Source organism: Anabrus simplex, chromosome 5 (genome assembly GCF_040414725.1).
Source record: "Anabrus simplex isolate iqAnaSimp1 chromosome 5, ASM4041472v1, whole genome shotgun sequence".
Lineage (NCBI taxonomy): Eukaryota > Metazoa > Arthropoda > Insecta > Orthoptera > Tettigoniidae > Anabrus > Anabrus simplex.
In genome coordinates, this window is record NC_090269.1 from 358,622,957 (window position 1) to 358,645,096 (window position 22,140).

Consider the following 22,140-nt stretch of genomic DNA (forward strand, 5'->3'; position numbering starts at 1 on the left):
TGGCACTGCCGGTGGCTCCAGTTAGCCTACGCAGTGGCCTCCACGGTATGCACTAGCCAGCGTATTGGTATGTGTGCTAGGTACCAACTGATGAGCCCACCCTAGCACACGAGGGTGAAACGCTGGCAACCAAGAATGAGTTAGCTGGAAAATTTATAATGTCCAATAACGGACCATTTATATTGGTATTATAAATTTACTCATTCAGGACAAATATTTCAGATTCCCTATGGGAATCGACATCTATATCATCTGATGGCCAAGCAGGCATCAATTTTTGCTGATGAGACAAAGTCTCTTAGTGCATTGGCACTGCCAGTGGCTCCAGTTAGCCTACGCAGTGGCCTCCACGGTATGCACTAGCCAGCGTATTGGTATGTGTGCTAGGTACCAACTGATGAGCCCACCCTAGCACACGAGGGCGAAACGCTGGCAACCAAGAATGAGTTAGCTGGAAAATTTATAATGTCCAATAACGGACCATTTATATTGGTATTATAAATTTACTCATTCAGGACAAATATTTCAGATTCCCTATGGGAATCAACATCTATATCATTTAGGACCCTTACCGTACAAAGGGTCACATACATGTATTACTGCACAAACATGTGGTTATTTATGTTTCATAGGTTTTAACAATGTCAGCCCACCAAGTCCAAACAAGATTTTCAAAAAGATTTCCAAGTGTAAATGTTCCAGATCATAATAAAACAATCTGTGATCTTTTATAATAAATTTCAGGCTATGAGAAGTGTTCAGCCTGTGAAACCAAACTGTCAATGCAGACTTCTCGCTGAAGAATATGAGATGCCATTGTGCAATGTGAACTACAGCAAGCGATGCATAGTGCCAAAAATGTTAGACAACAAAGGCAGGCAGTTTCAGTATCTTCTTCCATGACATTTGTAGGCAACTAATTTCTTAAAATAGTTTACGATACTGTTATCTGCTAGCATCAATGCTGCTGAACTTGGCCATCTCACGGTAACGACTGATGTGCTCACCATTTAGTTAGGTTGGACTAACTCAGAGAGGTCTATGGTGACAACAGGATAGGGCTGGAAGGGAAGCAACTGTGGCCTTAATTATGGTTCAGGCCCAGCATTTGCCTGGTGTGAAAATCAGAAATTTAAAAAAGACAAAAAAAACAACATCTTCAGCGCTGCTGACAGTGGAGTTCAAACTCACTATCTTCGAAATGCAAGCTAACAGCTACATGCCTCAAACTGTGTAGCCAAATTGCACGGTGGTTCTTAGCTCAAATGCTCTAACTATACTGTGATCTAACAATCATATTATGTTAAGTTGTATTGTTTCAAGTGACAAATATATGCCTGGATTTCAGTTTTCCAAAACTTTTTCCTATATCTGAAAAAAGGTTAAAACTGAATTCATGCTCTGAAATGATATAATGCAATATGTCTCCTCTACACTCTGGAATTGTTTCAGCCTCTTCAGAAGAGAGATGTAAGGGCTGCAAAACTAACTTCTCTGATCATGCAGTAAGTTTATTCCCAGGTGAACAAAATTAATTGTAAAATATACTACAACATACCGTTGGTGTGGATAGCCTTCAGAATACTTGTTGTTCAAACAGGATCCAAGAACTTCAAGTGATGCTCTGCTACAAAAATTCTAAAAAAAATCGAAGTAATCTGTTTTTTATGATTACTGTATTAAACCACAGGAGGGCTACATATGCCAATAAAGAACATTAGGTTTCTGTACAATACAAAAAATAAAAACTGAAAATATAATTACAAGGAAGGTTGTACAAAAAAGAACTATTGACATACAGGTTGAAAAATGTATAGAACTGTGCTAGACTGTCTCTTGAATTAATGGTCTGAAGGCTGGTTACATCCTCAAATAGAATCACTTAAGGTTATGCAGTTTTAGGAAAATGACAAAATCTGATGGCAGCACTTAAAAGAGGCATACATACTATGCAAGATGAGTAGTGTACCTCAGCAGTTTCCATACTGTCACAGCCATAGATGAGACAAACCTCAGCAGAAGGGTAGAAGCTTAATTTTGCTCTTGCCTTTGCTAACAGATAAGTTAGATGCAAAAATACTGCATCCATCAAGAAATAGCAACATGTGATAAAGACAATGTTGAAACAGATATTGATGAAAGAGAGTTTTGTGTCCAGTACAGTCACATCTCATTATTTAGGAGAAACAGTAAAACTGTATTATAATAAATTACCAGAAAAAGGTGGGTTTGATTTCCCATCAGAAAGTAAAAAAGAAAATTAAACAAACTTTCTACTTCTGTAGAGGAATATGACCCTGAGGGTCACTCAACCTACTACAAAAATGAGTACCAAGTTAATTTCTGGGGTTAAAGTTCACTGGACATTGAGCTATCTATTCTATCTCACTAAATGCCAAGGTTACAGACAGTGAAAGCTCTTCCTTACCTTTCACTCCTACAAGGGCTTATATAGCCTGTATGGAGTTAGCTTTGCCTTCTGTAATACATTTTTACTTAATACATGAACCAGTGAACGATTCTCTTTCTCATTTTTCCAGAAACTTGATAGCTCATACATAAGCCCCTTTGTAATAAAAGAGAAAATCTCAAATGTACTGTGCTATGTATCTGGTAGAATTTTAAAGCAGAACATGTGGGACAGGAAATTTTCTATTGCAGTTACTCAAGTCTTATAGTACACATAAATGGTTAACAAAAGTGCACTCCTTCTCATGGCCAAAAGTTCAGAAATTGAGGGTACAAGATGACATTAAAAATAAACATGTACTACCTCCCCAGTGTTTGCAAATTGAAAGGCACCAAATCTTTCAAGTTCTAGACTGTACAAACCAGTCAAAATTTCAAAACAAAGTACACATAACACACAAGAGCATTCAAATTTAATGAAGAATTTGCATTTTCCAACCAATTACTCGACACAGGATAAGAATATCCAGACTTCTTCTTTGGAAGGTTGGTGACAATCGTAGAGTAATTTTTCCTATTTTGTGTATCCTGTATCAAAGATGTCATATCATAGATGTCAAACCACTGACAGAGATCCCATGTCTTGGACAATCTTCTCCCCCCCACATCCACATTTCTCTCATATCTTGCCTTCTATGATCTGTTGTCTCTGTCTGTAATTATCATTTCTGAAGAAGTAGGCTGGTTTCCGGTATTTTCTGAGGATTAAAACTTCACATGATTTCCCAGCATGATGGTGTATTGATGCGTAGTCACCCATGGGAACTTGAACATTCTGCGATACATCCACATTTAAACACAGTTTGCAGTTACCTCATTGATAAAACCTTTAGCGTCCACTCTTTAACACTCTAAAACAGCCCTGGTAACACAGAAAACTTCATAACACACCAACGAGTTTTGAATTGGAGGTCATAGTTGGGCACAAGAAGTTCTAATTTCTGAAACATACTTCTTACAATACCGATTCTGGTTTTGATTTCCACATCCAGATGAACAGACAACACAAGCACGGAAATTCTCCACAGATCACTCCTAAAGACCATACTCATAAGAGTCAGACTCTCTCTCTCTCTCTCTCTCTCTCACACACACACACACACACACATTCATTTTTCTCTTCTTTTTCCTTTTAAATGCTTTTCTTTCCATCTTCAGCTCTAGTCTATCCTTGTCAGTCTTTCATTGCACTTCATTTTATTTATTTCTTCTACCACATTATTCTTCCCTATCATCTTTGATTCATCTGATGACCTTTTTGTTTATTCTGCAATGCACATACACACTGAATAGTAACTCCACCTGGTGGTCATGATCGTTAAGATGTGAAGTCTATATGGTCTGACACCACGGTTAGCCAGTTCAAGTCCTGTTGGTCGAAGAAAATTTCACCATCAGAATATTGGCCGGCAGGATAGGAGAGGTGGTGATATACACTTTCTAATCACTAGATTGCATGCCAAAGACCTGGATTCAGTTCCAAACCTCTCCATAGTGCTCATATGGAGTGGGGGCACATGAAGCTGTTGACGGTAATTCGTCCGTTACATGGGGACGTAAAGCCTTGAGCAGAACTCTTGGTGCTATTCAACAGGATATGAATAAAATGATTCTTTGATGTCATTATCAGAATCTAGTGTAGGGGCATGTGTGCTGATTGCCGTGGCATGTTGGTTGTCATTTTTTTTAAAATGCTATTTGTTCGCGGCGTCGACCAAGAAAGATCTTTTGCCCCTACTTGCACCACATGTTAGGAACCTGCGTGTATTTGGAAAATTGCGGAAGTGTGAAGTGTTGAATGTGAGGAAAGGAACGTTAAGGATGACACAATTAAAAACCCCTGACCCTACCGGGAATCGAACCTGGGGCCGCCGGGTAACAGGCGGACGCGTTGCCCCCTACACAGCAGGGCCGGACTGGTTGTCATTTAACCGAAGTCTTAATATCATAAGGCAGGGATGGCGAACCTTTTCCAACTAGTGTGTCATTTTAAGTCTGGTTTATTATTCTCAACTGTCCACCGTGTCACTTGTTATTTTCGTTTGTAATTGCTACCATCCACCCCCCATCACCACCACCACCACCTACACCGACTTTCATCCCTAATTCAAAATTGTTATTCTTAATGCGTTATTACTTATACATATATACATTGTAAAAATAATACATTTCCATGCATGTTTCATGGTCGTATTTTGCCAATATCGCAAATATACTTAGTAGCCATGTCATTTATGTTAGGTTTATAACTTTTTGTCTCAATAACACACGAGAAACTATTAGATCTGAACCAAGACGGTTTCTAACTGTTGACTTCACAAAGTTCATTGTAGAAAACAGCTGCTCGCAAACAAAGTAAGCAGCACTGTAGCAAGTTTCTTCATGGCCGAAAACATCATTTGTGGCAGGCTGGTCAAATATTAAGTTCTCCGGCTTCTGGAGAGAGTATTCACCATCAACCTCGATTTTCATCAAAGCTACACCAAGTTGTACGAATTTGTTCAGCCATGTACCTATTGCTTTCTTGAAATTCAGTCAAGTCCATTTCTAAACTGTGAACCACTCAAAAAATTGACCTTCATATCGCTCATTTGTGCAATACAGTATGAGGTTTTGAAATAAAGTGCGATAGTTTCTCCAAATCTCGAAATTGGGATAATCCCTTGGCAACTATTTGTCTTTCAAAATTCAAAACAGTAAACAGTAACTGACTAAGAAAAATTGCGCGATGCTAGCAACCACAAACAAGTTAAACTTCACTAATTGACTGATGTGGGTGAGCAAATGGCTCGTCGGCTGCATCTGACATTTATCTCACTTGACTTCCGGACCTATCAGTGTTGCCATAATGCATGTCCGAATGGAACTAGAATTTACATTTTGGGTATTTATTTCTTAAACCTGAAACCCTAAGACTATACGATGCACGAGATATGTATAATCTATAGTACAAGACGTACATAAAATCGTTAATATGCAGGTGGTGTGCCACCGAAATCGTGTCCGCGTGTCACCTAGTGACACGCGTGGCATAGGTTCGCCATCCCTGTCATAAGGCATTCATTATATCCAGTGGGAAGCTCTGACAGTTCCTTGAGAAGATTATTCTTGATAGCAAAGCCTACTCCTTGTAATCAGTGCTCACTGGTAGCTTTCCCCTTTCACAAGAAGCTGTAACCTGCTCCTTGTTCATTCAACTGACCTTCATCAGCAAGATGGGTTTCCTGGAGTGCTGCTATGTCGATGTTATATCTTCTTAATTTTCATTTTCATATAGCTGTTCTCCTTTCGGGTCTCTCAGTTGTGGGGTCATCAGTGAGTATTCTTACATTCCACGTTGCAAAATTATTTGTTTGACCATCAGACGCAGCTATTCGATTGGTAATACTAGTGGCTGACTATGTTTACGGCACCTTTTCTACCCCCCTTCCCCATGTGAGGTGACCAGAGTGGACCCTAAATAGGACTGTCAGACATAGATGCAGCAACTGAAGTGCACTACAGTCACAACCCTAAGCAAGACGACCGATCACACATCTACCGCCTACATGCCAAGTTATCACTAGAGGCTTCCAGACATCACAATCCTGCCCCTGTTGCAACTTCCTGATTGCCACAGGACTTTTGGAAGAAGTCATAAGTTGTTGGAAAACTGCTGTGCATGAATTCTTTTAGAGTGAGAGTGTTGCTGCACATCAACAAACTTCCCTTATTTGTTGACTAGGAAATATGTTCAATGGCAAGCAGATGCAAGATGAATTCGGTCGCCAGAGCCTCACATTCAGTTAGGTTGACATCTGAGTAGAACCCCTTACAATATAACATTATATATCTGTATACAACAGAAAGGTGCATGGCATTGGAATGTAAATAAATAGCAAAAACAAGTATATGAAATGAAATAAACAATAATAAACATCAAAGAAGAACTTGGCTCTCTGCCAACACTGGATGAAGTTAAGCGTGCTTTTATGAAGAACATATCTCCACAAGTGCATTATAAGACATAACTGTATACAGGCAGACAGGAAGGGTGAACGAAAAAGCACAGGAATATGAAAGGCATGTGATGCTAGCCACAGAATTCATTTACGACCTTCCTGTCAAACATTAATCAACAAGACAAAATAATCTTACTTGACAATTTTAATGCCAGAGTGGGCAAGGACAACATTGTATGGAATGGTATAATTGGCAAGGATGGAATTGGCAATGAAAACTCTAATGGTATTCGACTCCTCTCAAATTAAGCTGAACATGATTTAACAACCACTAAGACCATTTTTCCCCAAAAGAATCACTTTAAAACTTCATGGCAGCATCCTAGATCAAATCACTGGCATCTCATTGATTGTATAATTGTCTGCAAGAAAGATCTTCGCAATGTTTTTATCACCAAAGCAATGACAGGAGCAGATGACTGTTGGCCAGATCACCGACTTATCAGATCAGTTATGAATTTTTCACTATCTGCTCAGGGGAGAAAACAACAGAAGAGCTGTAAACTTTTGATACTGTGATATTTGGAATTTCAGAATATACCTCACAATACAGAGAATTACTTCATCAGACACTGTCAGGGGAGTATCATCAGGATGTAACACAACACTGGGAGAGCCTGAAGACCATTATTTGGAATGCTTGCAAAGAAATGATGTGTTACAAGACCAAGAAACATCGGGATTGGTTTGATGAAAATAATTAAGAGACTGAAGCTCTCAGAGAAGAGAAAAACCTTGCATGCATGGTGAAAAGACATGAACTGCCTTGCAAAGAAAAAAGCCTTTTTTCTTGCCAAACCAAATATCCAAAGAAGAACCCTTGTGCTCAAGAATGCATGGTGGACAACCAAAGCAAAAGAGCTGCAATATCTAGAAAGGATTCACAGCAATTTTTCCAAATAAAGAAAGCAGTTTATGCTCCCCACCACCTTTAGTAGAAATCTTTGGTAGAAATCCACTCTGGTCCAGTGATAGGAGTACACTTCCAAAACATCAGTGCTCCATCATGAATAGATGGAAGAACATTTTGAAGGTCTCCTGAATCAGGAATCTGCTGTTGATGAACAGGTGTATGATTCATTGGAACAAGCAGCCATCAAAGAAGAACTTGGCTCTCTGCCAACACTGGATGAAGTTAAGCGTGCTTTTAATCAAGCAAGGCGACACAAAGCCACTGGTCTTGATGGTATACCTGCGGAAGCTCTCATAGAAGGTGGTGAGGAACTCGTAAGACACGTATATGAACTGACTGTTAAAATTTGGAACACTGAAGAAATGCCTCCCGATTTCAGAGATAGTCTTATAGTTCCCAATATTTAAGGAAGATGATCGAACAGACTGTAATAACTATCGGGGAGTATCATTACTGTCTTCCTTGGGAAAGCTTATTGCTCAAATTCTGGCAAATCGTATACTACCTTTAGTGGAGGAAATACTACCAGAGAGCCAGTGTGGCTTCAGGCTTTCTAGAGGAACCACAGATATGATATTCACAGTTTGTCAGCTTCCGTAAAAATGCAGATAACAAACTAGACCTCTTTATATTGCCTCCATTGATCTCACTAAGGCATTTGATTCTGTAAACTGTGATGCTTTGTGGAAGATTTTAGGATTGTATGGTTTTCCACAGAAATTTATATCCATCTTCAGATTATTCTACACTGATATGACAGCAGCCGTTATCAGTATCAATTCTGTTGGAGAGCCATTTTATATCAATACCGGTGTTAAGCAAGGCTGTGTGATTGCCCCCACTTTGTTCTCATTATATGTAGCCACTGTTATGCAGCTAGTCAAGGGCGTTCTTTCTCTAGGAATACAGATAAATTATAGACTGGATGGGAAACTGTTTCATTTGAGTCATCTAAGGGCGAAGACTCTTACACTTTCTATAGCATTAATTGATTTACAGTATGCTGATGATAATACGGTTGTAACTTAGTCTGAAGAAGAACTAGTATTAATCCTGAGTGCCTTTTCAATTGCATGCAGAAAGATTAGTCTCAAACTGAATACAAGTAAGACACAGATTCTCTATCAACCAGCCCCTGGAGAAGGACATAGACAGATCAATGTCTCCATCAACAGAGTGAGCCTTCAAGTAGAAAACTCCTTTTCTTATCTTGGCGCAGCATCCTCTCATCAAGCGCAAATATACAGTAAAGTCTCGATTATCCGACTTAAACGGGACCTGGAGTACGTCGGATCACCGAAAATGTCGGATAATACAGAATAACTTTGAAAATGAACTAAAACAAACAGAAAGGTTATACTGTATTAAGTACTATGTTTTGCAGGACTCTATTTATTGACTTATTAATTTAGTTGTACACTAGATGCAGTACTCTTTTCTTACTACGCCTGTAGCCAGGTGCAGACGTCTTGGCTTGGGCTGCAAGAGTTTTGATGTCAGCATCTTGAAATTCAGCCCAGTTTCATCACAATTAAAAATCTGATCACCGGATAATTCTCCAGCAAGAATTATTTCTTGAAATTGTCTTTTAAATTTCACAACCTCATCGGATTTAACTGACAGTTTTTCTCCACAGATATGAAGCTGCCCAAAGCCGTACCGTTTTTTTCCACCGATCAAGCCACCCAGCACTGGCAGTAAAATTAGGGTCCCTTTATTAAATTCCTTCTGGATATACACCGCCATTTCTCACAGAATGGGGCCAGATATTGACAAGCCCTTTTCCTGGTTTTTAGTGAACCAAAGAAATTTATTCCCTCGTATGTTTCCAGTCTCCCACTGTAACACGTCCAACACCATAATCTGAAGCCATTTTTTGGAGAGTTTCCCCTTTGTCCAGTCTCTTTAACCCACTCTACTTGTCTTCCACAGAAACAATCACTTTCTTACGTTTACTCGCCGTACTCACAAAGGATATGAAAACTATAACATCCGCACCCAACCAATACTACATTGAACAATCTTACCCCATGACTGCCAGTGCTTGTCCCACAGTTGCACCCTCCACACTCCGTGTCCCAGAATTGCAGCCATCTAAAGTTCAAATTAAGCCTACAAGTGTCGGATAACACGGAGTGTCGGATAAGCGAAGGTCGGTTGAGCGAGACTCTACTGTAGATTCGGAAATCTAATTTAGAATCAACTGTGCTGGGGCATCCTTTGCCAATCTATGACCCTGAGTATTTGACAATCATGATGTCAATGTTGCAACAAAAGTCCTCGTATACAATTCAGTTGTAGTTCCCAGCATACTATATGGATCTGAATCCTGGACATGCTATAGATAGCATATTAAAGAGTTGGAACAATATCACCAGCAATGTTTAAGAATTCTGCATATAACCTGGTAAGACAGACACACAAATGTCAGCATATTTGAAGAGGCACAGACCACCAGCATAGAAGCCATGGTTTTAAGATGTCAGCTACAATGAACAGGGCATGTAATGTGCATGCCTGATAACTGCATTCCCAAGCAAGTGTTTTAAGTGAGTTAACAGTGGGTAAATGTTCTTTGGGAGGTCAGAGGAAGCAATTTAAGGATGTAATTAAGGTTAACATGAAGATGTGCCACATTGATGTTAACAAGGGGACCTTAGCCGTCAACCGTTCATCTTGGAGATCATTAGTTCATCACAGCACACTACTTTTTGAAGAAAACCGTAGGCAAATAGTGAATGATAAGAGCCAATGAAGAAAGGAAAAAGAACAAAACAGGAGAGCAATGGCTGCTCTACCTGTGACTATCCGCCACCTGTGCGGCAAATTGTGTGCCTCCCATATTGGGCTGCACAGTCACCTATGGACTCACAGATCACCTACGGACTCACATATGAAGAAGAGATCTGTTTGGAAGACCAACCTATTCATTTTTGGGTGTTTGCTATTGTATTGTATTATATTCAAACGGAGTAGGCTATGTGCCGGTACCAGGTTTCACCCTCTTCCTTCCTACCATCATATATCACGTCATTCATACCATCTCGTTAACTCCTCTGATGAGGCTGGCATTAAGAAGGGAATCCGGTTATAAAAACTCGATATGAAGATTCATCTCACTTCATACCTGACTCTGTAGAGAAACAAGACAAGGATTGGACATACATACATACATACATACATACATACATACATACATACATACATACATACTGAACAGTAAACATCTTAATCGGAGCATCGTCACTTCCCACTCGCATAGTGTCATCTGGTGACAAATGAGAGTACCACTTAGAATAGACCAACAGTAAAGTGTTCTCAAATTGAAATCATCATTATTATAGAAGTCTTCCTTGTGGATAGAAAAGTTTTTCTTCTGAAGATGTGGGACAAAGTCTCTGCGAAAGATGAAGAATTTCTCCTTGTTTCCTTGAGAAGGCAAAAGCCCGAAAGCTATACCATCATGTTTATTAATAAGGGCCATGAAAGCATCAATCTAATTCTTTGAAATTTTTGAGAGAGGACTAACAACTGCACATGGTTATGAGGGTGTTTAGGGGTTGTAGTAAGGATGTAAAGGAGAGTGCATATAAGTCTCTGGTAAGACCCCAACTAGAGTATGGTTCCAGTGTATGGGACCCTCACCAGGATTACCTGATTCAAGAACTGGAAAAAATCCAAAGAAAAGCAGCTCGATTTGTTCTGGGTGATTTCCGACAAAAGAGTAGCGTTACAAAAATGTTGCAATGGTTGGGTTGGGAAGAATTGAGAGAAAGAAGAAGAGCTGCTCGACTAAGTGGTATGTTCCGAGCTGTCAGCGGAGAGATGGCGTGGAATGACAATAGTAGACGAATAGGTTTGAATGGCGTCTATAAAAGTAGGAAAGATCACAATATGAAGATAAAGTTGGAATTCAAGAGGACAAACTGGGGCAAATATTCATTTATAGGAAGGGGAGTTAGGGATTGGAATAACTTACCAAGGGAGATGTTCAATAAATTTCCAATTTCTTTGAAATCATTTCGGAAAAGGCTAGGAAAGCAACAGATAGGGAATCTGCCACCTGGGCGACTGCCCTAAATGAAGATCAGTATTGATTGATATTGATTGATATACCTTGGCTCATATTGATAGGGAATATGTCACCTGGTTGACAGCCTTAAATGCAGATTATTTATTTATTTATTTATTTATTTATTTATTTACCAAAACTATTATTGTTGAGATTCATTTTCAGTGGCAGAATGTCAGCCTTTCAATCTCAAGATTGAGGGTTCAAACCTGGGAGATGTAGCTGAAATTTTCAGGGACACATAAAAGTCCATACGGCACTCCGCACTGTTTAATTTTGGCCTGTGGAAGATGTCTTGTGAAACATTTGGTATTTACCCAACAAAATTAACTAAAATTTGCCAACAAACTGCTCAACAGAGATGTGTTTCTCTGCCATCTGGTAGAGTGTGACAGAATATAGAAATTAACATGCTGGCAGCCTAAATGACATAAAACATGCCTACACGTGGTAGCTGAGGCCATGCTGTTATTATTGGTTTTCTTTGTTGTTGTTTTTCTTTTCTTTTCTTCAGTGCACAACCTTGTAGCCTAATAACGAGCAACTGAAAAATCTTGTCAGAAAAATGCAACATTCTTGTTCTATTGTCCCATAGGTTGTAATATAGTTGTTGCTTAATTAAAAGTCTTGTGAGCTGTCGCTGCCAGTTAAAAGTTACATTCATAAAGAAGTTTAACAATGACTGATAACAACTTTACTACCAGTTTTTATGACAAGTTATCTCCTGGAGAGACCTTTGCTGGCAAGATGTAGTGTTTACAGTGCACTATGTCTTCTGGTATGGGCTAGACTAAATTTGTTACTTTCATTGATCTCTCTCAGTCTTATCCTTGCCTTTGACAATATGAAAGTGGCTGAGGTATGAGTGATGCTAGTAATGCCATTCTTTATGCATTTTTTATGCTTTCTTTATGTCCCTGCTCTGGATGGGGGGAAATTGTCGCTCATAGGGTCGGTTGGTGCATGCATTTCAGTGGGCTTGGCAGACTGATATGCAATAGCAACTTCTGGCTCAGTGAGGAAAGCAACGGGAAACTACCTCACTCCTCATTTCCCTGGTACGCCTCTTCAGTGACACCTAGGCCATCTATGACAGCTAATGGTGGACCTGTTGAGGATCCAACCAGCCTTCGGGCTGAACACCCAATATACACATACAACATTTAGTGGAGCATTTTTGTTCTGTACTAAGCCATCTTCAGCATGTAACTGGTGGTGGTGATGGTCCTTGTTTTAAGAGGAAGTACAACTTGGCAACCAACCTCTGTTAACAGTAATCAGAGGGAGAAAATGGGAGAGACCCACCACTTCAAAATATTAAGGTATTAGCCAAAGAAAGACAAGGGCCACGAAGGGCATGAAAATGAAAGACTCCCTAGACCTTCTTAATACTGCCAGGATCAGAAAAGAACAAGAGTTGACCAAGGGAGGTCATATAGGACAGATGAAAGTGAGGAGCCAGACACAAGTAAATAGAAGCAATGTCAGGACTCAGCGAAGGGCCCCTTGGTCACCAACTCATGCTCCCAAGTCAAGATCTGCTGGGGTCTCCTTTAATCACCTCTTATGACTGGGAGGGGATATTATGGATATTATTATACTGCACCCACCCACAGAGGGATTAGCATCTGACTCCTGGGCTATGATCTTGCACCTGATTGATTGCTTGATTGATTGATTGATTGATTGATTGATTGATTGATTGATTTATTTATTTATTTATTTATTTATTTATTTATTTATTTATTTATTTATTTATTTATTTATTTATTTAATAACCAAAACTATTATTGCTGAGATTCATTTTCAGAATAGTTCCGTCCATAAATCAATGGCAGAGTGTCAGCCTCCGGATCCTAAGATGGTTAGAAAAGCATGTTATATGACATGTGGAAGGATGAAAGGTGAACTCAATCAACATAGGGTGAAAATTTTATTTCATTTTTTCTTTTTTATCTATGAGCCATGGAGACAGTAATGCGAGTCAGATTTATTGAATTCACACTGCTTTTCTTTTCATAATAACTACTGAATAGAACGAAGCAATGATTTTGAACATTGTGACTGCAAGTACGGAGGGCAAACTCAACAACTGTCCTCTTTGTTTACGAAAGCATTTCTGTGTTTTCGAGTGTATCAACCTCTTCTCGTTTGCTCAAGTTAACATTTGCCAGTATATCTATTTGGAATTAAAAATATGAGTTAAACAAAAAATGGAAAGGTAAAAAGAAAAATTTGGTCTTGCAAATGAAAATAATCTGCAAAAATTAAACGACCATCAACCGCCAAATCTCCAGAAAAATGAAAGTACATATCATATGAGTTAATGCTGTACATTCATCCAGCATGGATGAAGTTTCTTGTCAGCATTATCAACACCCAAACTCGAGTAACACAGGAACAAGAACAAGAGAATGAAACAGTGATAATGACCTGATTAACTATGAAAGTGATTTTCTGCCATAGACTATAATTTGGTTGGAGGAAATCTTTAATGTAGCTTCCTAATTTATTAATTATATATTCAGTCCTTGAACATATTTAGAAATGTAGAATATGGAAAATAGAAAATTATTCAATTATGCATTTTTTGAATACCATAAATATTTTTATCTGAAAATGTTACATAACTTTTGAATCTCTTCTCTTACTGAATTTTTCTGAATGAAATACAAATGATTTTTGTCAAAGCATGCATTTGTTGAGTTTGCTCTTTGTATTTGCAATGCTTGATATAAAGGCTGTAGTCTGAACTGTGCCTGTTCATTGAGAATATCCCTTTATAACCATAATGTTGGTAATGGGGTCTAGACGCAGGAGTCTGTTGGTGAAGAAGGGGAGGAAAAATCAGTTGGTAACACTTCAGTGAGGTAATTTGTAAGCCATCAAATCAGTTAGTGAAGTTGTTACCAGATAAATGGACATCTGCATTAAAAAATAAAGAGACCTTCATTAGCATAACACAACTTCAATTCAGTAATAAAATAAGCTCATTTTTATGAACAGACCATTATGACTGTCCATGATGACTGAACTAGAACAGTAGCATGTTAAACTAAGTTGCTATGAGCAATGATATCATCTTCACTACTGCCTGATAATGGTAAGTACCTTGTAATAGCACCTTCAAGTACTTTAGCATACCTGTCCCCAGCAATGAACCTATATCAGCTTGATTCACTAATATTTAACAATATGACTCAATAGTAATAACAAAAGATATAGAAATTTCATCAAAGTTATATATTATTGTAATTTGATTTTAATAACTAGAAAGATAACTGTAACTTAAATATAACTTAACAAATTATAAAGATGGAAAAACAGTGTGTCCTCTATCTTCTAATGTGGATAGTCTCTTTGTCATCTCAAATGTCCTGTTTTTAATGCCAGTTTATGGTTACTTTATTCATTCCTTGTGCTAAATTTTTTAACTTTTAATTTTAACTTGTGTTAATTTGCTCTACTGACGACTGGTTATAATCTATACTAATACATAAAAATGAAATGGTGTGCGTCTGTGTGTTACTCAATCACGCAAGAACCACTGGTCCAATTTATATGAAATTTTGCATGAATATAGCTTATTTACGTGGTTAACCTACAGACTACTTTTGATTTCGATATTTTGCACTATTTAAAGATGGCGACCATTTTAGTGACATCACTACACCTTTGGTTTCAAACGTTCATAATTCCATTCAAAATAAAAAGAGAACACTGGGAAATAGCAAACTTTTGATGGCATATACGAGGTTTGAAATTTAATGTCCTATACGAAAGATCCTTATCACTTTTCGTGTATCTCCAACGTTTAGTGAGTAAAACCTAAATTTGTGCTATAAAACACGGCCTCCGCACCGCACCTCGCCTATCCCCTCCACGCGTACCTGCCGGCCATGCACTTGCCGTTGGGTTGGGCAGGTGTTCGGTGAGCTGGCTACTATCAGCCTGTATGGAGTAAGCTATCCTGTGCTGCGTTTGTCCACATTAAACATTTTTCCTTTCACATGCTATCCTGTGCTGCGTTTGTCCACATTAAACATTGTTCCTTTCACACTTCATCTGTTCACCTTTACCAAATTGCTTTTGTTGCATTACGTGGTGAACTCACAGGCAATCACATACACATTACAATTATCATTAATCCAATCAGCCTTTTATTTTACTCTTCAATATTATTTTAACTGTCACCTTCACATTGTAATTTATATGTCCCATTGCGAAGCATGGGTACTTCAGCTAGTCCAGTATATAAACATGTTTAATCAACATGCTGACAGTGTGAAATGTTAACATGAATACAACGATTTACTTTTCCTTTTTAAGTGGAGGTATAATATCCCATATAATCTGTTACGTAACAGCAGTGCGTTGCTTTTCCTCTACCATTCTTTGAGAATAGTTAAGTCTACAGTAGTGGTGTACCGTACATTACTATAATAGTGTTATTGTTTTTTACATCCCACTAACTACTTTTTTAATGGTTATTGGAGTCACCGAGGTGCCGGAATTTTGTCCCGTGGGAGTTCTTTTATGTGCTGGTAAATCTACTGACATGAGGCTAATGTATTTGAGTGCCTTCAAATACCACCAGACTGTGCCAGGATCAAACCTGCCAAGTTGGGGTCAGAAGGCTAGAGTCTCAACCGTCTGCGCCACTCAGCCCGGCTTGTGTGTGTACTACGAGTTATGTTGATTTTAATTCACAAGCATAATTTGAATGCGATGAATGTAGAAAACAGAATTTGTTAATTATAAATCTTATTCATACTCATTTGATTCACTTGAAAAGATATCTCAGGTCTAGAGGGCTGTTATTAAATCTCTTTGGGCATTCATACTACCACCTCGTGGGTGCACCTACAGACCTTTTGCCAAGAGATAACAAGAGAGTAGATGGGTAGTACTTCTCAGAAAGTCCCCTGTATACATAATCTACAGTGTTGAATATAGTACGCGCACCTTTTAGTGATACATGCACACCATAGTGCTGAATCGGTCAATCTCTTATTTTCGAGATTCGTATTGGCAACCTTTGAAACACAAGCTATGAATCGCTTATGCATTGCTGTGCAAAATCTGGCGTACACTTCACGTACTAGTACTGTTGTTGTTTACACAGCAAAGCCATACTATAGAATTCATGCTAGGAACAAGATTCGCATTGAGAAATGTTATATAATGTTAAATCATGTATGTGTGACACAGTTGTTGGCGTAGGGCAATATATGTTTAGAAAATTAGAAAATTCAAAAACCATATTATCGATTCAATTCGGATTTCATTTCCATTCAGTTGGCAGTATAACCGGAACCGAGAGAGCTCCCTCCTTACTCCTCAACCCGGTACAAAGTAATATCACTAAAAGGTGCGCGGACTATACAATAGTACTTAATAACAAATGTATTACCCCACCTGGTGGTCATGATCATTAAGGTGTCAAATGTTTATAGTCTGACACCGTGGTTAGCTAGTTTGAATCCTGTTGGTGGAAAACATTTTCAGAATGTTGGCCAACAGTGTAGGAGAGGAGATGGTGGTATATAATTTCTTCACTTGAAAAGATATCTCAGGCCAAGAGAAACCTCCCAGTATGGTGTATTTGCATGTGATATTGTTATACATCTGGGTGTCTCCTGGGCAACAGACTAGGACTCTTCCTAGACGGCTGATTCTCTCACGCCAGAAGCAGAACTAATCAATCTTAAAATGTGTTTCAAGAAACAGCTCTTTTCAGAGCCATCCATGACAATAATATCCATAAATATTGAAGGCTTGTCAGCTCCCAATGAAGAACTCTTATAAAAACTATGCCAAGATCAGAAATGTGATGTCTTGTGCATTCAGGAAATGCATAAGGATGAACATCAGAAATGTCCAAAGATTTCAGGAATGATTTTAGTTGCAGAAAGGCCACATGCAAAATATGGCAGTGCTGTATTTGTAAAGCCAGGTCTCCAGATCAGCAGTACTCATTATACTGAAGATAACGACATCGAAATAATCTCATTGTAGACCGTATTGGACATCAGATATGAACATTAAAACAAGAATAATAGTTAACACCACCTTTCCAATACTTATCTTTCCTTATATTTAGGAAATAAACATTACAACAGGCATTGTAAGATGGGACATGTTTCGCTTAACAGTCATAAGCATCATCAGCCGAAAATAAATCTTAGCCTAAAGTTAGGTCAGGGCCCTGAACCTAGTGTCCTTAACATATATGGCACCCTAAGAATCAACATTTATATTTAGAAAATGAAAATAGGCTTAAAACTAGTGTGAAAAAACATAGAATGTTACAACATGGCTAAGAGAAAAAACACAATTGAGTTGAGACAGAGGATAAGAACAGAAAGTACAATACAGAGCTGGTAGTGAAATAATTAAAATCATTAGGATATCATTGTTACCAGTCAGTCAATCAGAATGTTCAAACATAAAAACAAGAGTGAAAATATATAAGAGTTTTCATCATGGCTGAGTTAGAAAAAATACGTAATCGTGTTGCCAGAGGTTAAAAACATAAGGTACAACACAGAGCTGGCAGTGTAATAATCAAACTCATGGCTGTCAGTCAGTTAATACTCCATGTCTGCTACAATATATGATTTCTCTCGCCTGTTCTCACGAACCTACACAAGAGTGGGATTTATTTATTTCTTCACTTAAAAGAATATAATCATCATGTATTGTTATATATGAACATTCTTATTAACTGACTGACAGCCATGGGTTTGATTATTACACTGCTAGCTCTGTGTTGTACCTTATGTTTTTAACCTCTGGCAACATGATTACGTGTTTTTTTCTAACTCAGCCATGATGAACACTCTTATATATTTTCACTCTTGTTTTTATGTTTGAACATTCTGATTGACTGACTGGTAACAATGATATCCTAATGATTTTAATTATTTCACTACCAGCTCTGTATTGTACTTTCTGTTCTTATCCTCTGTCTCAACTCAATTGTGTTTTTTCTCTTAGCCATGTTGTAACATTCTATGTTTTTTCACACTAGTTTTAAGCCTATTTTCATTTTCTAAATATAAATGTTGATTCTTAGGGTGCCATATATGTTAAGGACACTAGGTTCAGGGCCCTGACCTAACTTTAGGCTAAGATTTATTTTCGGCTGATGATGCTTACGACTGTTAAGCGAAACATGTCCCATCTTACAATGCCTGTTGTAATGTTTATTTCCTAAATAACAGGAAAGATAAGTATTGGAAAGGTGGTGTTAACTATTATTCTTGTTTTAATGTTCATATCGAAATAAACAGCGTGGAGCTGAGCAACATGACCATTACATCTGTGTACAAGCCTCCAAATGAAAAGTTCTCTTTCTTGCCACCTGCAAATTTTGGTAAATACACAAAATCAATAGTAATCGGTGACTTTAACAGCCGTAGTCACGTCTGGGGATATGCTCAAGAAGATGAGAATGGAGAGATAGTTATTTCATGGGCTGAAACTCAGGAGCTTTCCCTTATTCACGACAATAAGCTTCCCTCCTCCTTCAACAGTGGAAGGTGGCACCGAGGGTATAACCCAGATCTTCTCTTTGTGAGCAATTGCTTTGTGCAGCAATGTTCTAAAGAAATGGGCTCACCAATCCCAAAAACACAACACCGGCCACTAATATGTCACCTCTCTTCATCCATAAGACCACATGATGTTCGGTTCAGATGGAGAACTTTTGAAAGGCTTTCCAGTATGTTGGATGAGAGGATAAAAACTGTCTCTCCTATACCCGAAGATTATGACAAATTCATTGATATCATGAAATTCTGTTCACGGGCATCAATTCCCAGAGGCTGCAGGACATGCTACCTTCAAGGTATAACTTGTGAAACAACTGCTCTGCTACACAATTAATACAAGCTTCATGAAGAAGACCCATTTAGTGAGCAAACTATTCAAGCAGCACAAAGTGTTTTTTCCTCTATCTCCCAGGCAAAGAAGGAGACGTGGATGAAGTTGATGTCTGAAGTCGATATGGGTAGGAGCAGTCAAGAAGCTTGGAGACTTTTAAGAGGCTTGAGCAATGATCCTACTCAAGCTAACACACATGCCAGTGTAAGTGGAGATCAAATAGCACACCAACTTTTGCTTAATGGAAAACCAAAACTTTCCATGAAAATAGGGAAGAATCCTATAGTCAGACAACCAGACGAGAACAATGAGATTTTCTAAGCATTTCACACTAACTGAACTGGAATTAGCTCTCAGTAAGTGTAAGATTGGGAAGTCAGCAGGACTTGATGACCTTCGAATGGAACAAATTAAGAACTTTGGTCCAACTGCGAAGTGCTGGTTGGTAGAACTCATGAACAACTACGTTCAGTCTTCCATGATACCTAAAATATGGAGGAAGGCTAGGGTCACAGCCATCCTAAAACCAGGCAAAGATAAAAAATGACCCTAGACACTACAGAGCAATCTCCTTATTGTGTCATCTTTTTAAGATTCTGGAGAGACTTATCCTCAATAGCTTGACTGATAAAAATCGCGCCACTTCTGATTCCTTAGCGAGCTGGTTTCAGGAGAGGGAAAAGCTGCACATTGCAGGTGTTAAAATTAAGTCAACATATAGAAGATGGTTTTGAAAGCTGGAAAAATCACAGGAGCTGCATTTATAGATCTCTCAGCAGCATATGATACTGTTAATCACCGAATTCTCCTAGAAAAGGTATATAGCATGACAAAGGACTTTCATCTGAATTGTGCCATTAGAAACCTACTTCAAAATCGAAGTTTCTTCATTGAGTTCCAGGGAAAAAGAAGCAGGTGGAGGATACAGATGAACGGACTACCTCAGGGAAGCATGTTGGCACCAATGTTTTTCAATATTTACACCAATGATCAGCCTCTTCCTGCCGAGGCGAATAGTTTCATCTATGCCGATGATTGTGTCATCACTTCTCAGGGGGATAACTTTGAGATGACTGAACAAACATTGTCCAAAGCTCTAGACACTCTCACTGGCTATTACAAGAAAATGAACTAACACCAAACCCAACTAAGACGCAAACCTGTGTTTTTCATCTAAACAACAGAGAATCTTCCCGAACTCTGAAGGTCACTTGGCAAGGCATAGCATTACAACACTGTCCTACCCCGAAGTACCTCAGAGTCACTCTGGACCGTGCCTTAACCTACAAAAAACATTCTTTGAACATCAAGCAGAAAGTGGCTGCTAGAAAAAATATTGTGCGGAAGCTAACTGGAACATCTTGGGGAAACAGACAGACATAGTGAGGACATCTGCCCTTTCGCTCTGCTATTCCGCAGCTAAATACGCATGCCTGGTGCCAAAGCAGTTGATGTAGCACTCAACGAGACCTGCCGCATTATTACTGGATGTTTGAGACCTACACCTTTGGAAAAAGTGTATTGCCTTGTAGGGATAGCACCTCCTGATATCTGCCGTAAAGTGGCAGCCAAGAAAGAAGAGAGAAAGACGTTTACATCTGAAGCCCACCCTTTGTTAGGATATGAGCCACCACGCCAGCGTCTGAAGTCTAGGAAAAGCTTCTTGAGAGTAACCAAAACACTTGCAGGAACAGCGCAGCAAGCAAGAATTCAAGAATGGCGCACCAGGAGTCAACATACGAGTATCAGTCAATGGATGACCCCAAAAGAGGAACTCCCTCCAGGCCATGTTACAGATTGGGTGCATTGGAGAGCAGTGAATAAATGGACTGCGCTCTGGTGTTACACGGTGCAGGATCAACCAGAAGAAATGGGGTTTTGAAGTGGATAGTACCTTGTGTGTATGTGGAGAAGAGCAGACCACAGCCCATTTGCTGCAATGTAGTTCATGCCCATTCAGTTGCACAACAGAAGAGCTGGTTAAAGCAAAGCCAAATGTACTTGATGTTGCAAGGTTTTGGGCTCACATAGTTTAATGTGGCTCTTCGTCACTGAAGAATTTATATTATGTTTTATGTTCTTTTCTCATATTTAATTTAAAACTTATGTATGCTTCTGACACGATATAAATAAATAAAATTTCCTATTATATTATGTGTTAAAAGTCTGGGTTCAATTGCAAACCTCTCTGTTGTGTTCATATGGAGAGAGGGCATATGAAGATGGTGACAGTAATTTGTCCATCAAATGGAGAAGTTAAGCCTTGAGCAGAACCTTGATGTTATTCGACAGGAGGAGGCTATGTGCTGATACTTGGTTTCACCCTCTTCCTACCCACTTATTAGCTTCATCATCATCATGCAGGTCATCCATGGGTGTCAAATAAGACCTACACCAAGCCTCCCTAGAGGCCACACGACATCACATCACATCACTGTAACAAATTTGTAGTACAATATCATATTTACATTCTCTTTCCTGGCCCTTTCTCATTTTCTTGGGTTTGGCACGTTTTATGAATTTGACCCAGTTTTATGGCCAGATGCCCTTCCTGATGCCAGCTCTATGTAGAGGGATATATTCACTATTGCATGTTTCTGTGGTATTTAGCAATGTGATGGGTTGTGTGTAGATGAAGAGAAGTGTATCATGGTGGGTTATCATTTTGTTTTATTTCAAATTTATTTTGGTAATTTGTTCAAACAAAAATCACAAACACCACCACCACCACCTGTCATGGTATTTAAAATTACTATACAGAGAGAAATCATGTTTTACTATCCACAGAATTTCATCTG

General features: G+C 38.7%; 1 protein-coding gene across 1 annotated transcript in view; it reads right to left on the reverse strand.

Moving 5' to 3' along the window:
- The window catches only part of LOC136874116 (serine hydroxymethyltransferase, mitochondrial), a 104,098-nt gene that overhangs the window by 62,045 nt on the left and 19,913 nt on the right, over nt 1–22,140 (reverse strand). The window contains exon 3 of the mRNA XM_067147672.2: nt 1,559–1,638. Within this exon, the coding sequence (XP_067003773.2) occupies nt 1,559–1,638 (80 nt within the window). The remainder of the gene's footprint in view (nt 1–1,558; nt 1,639–22,140) is intronic.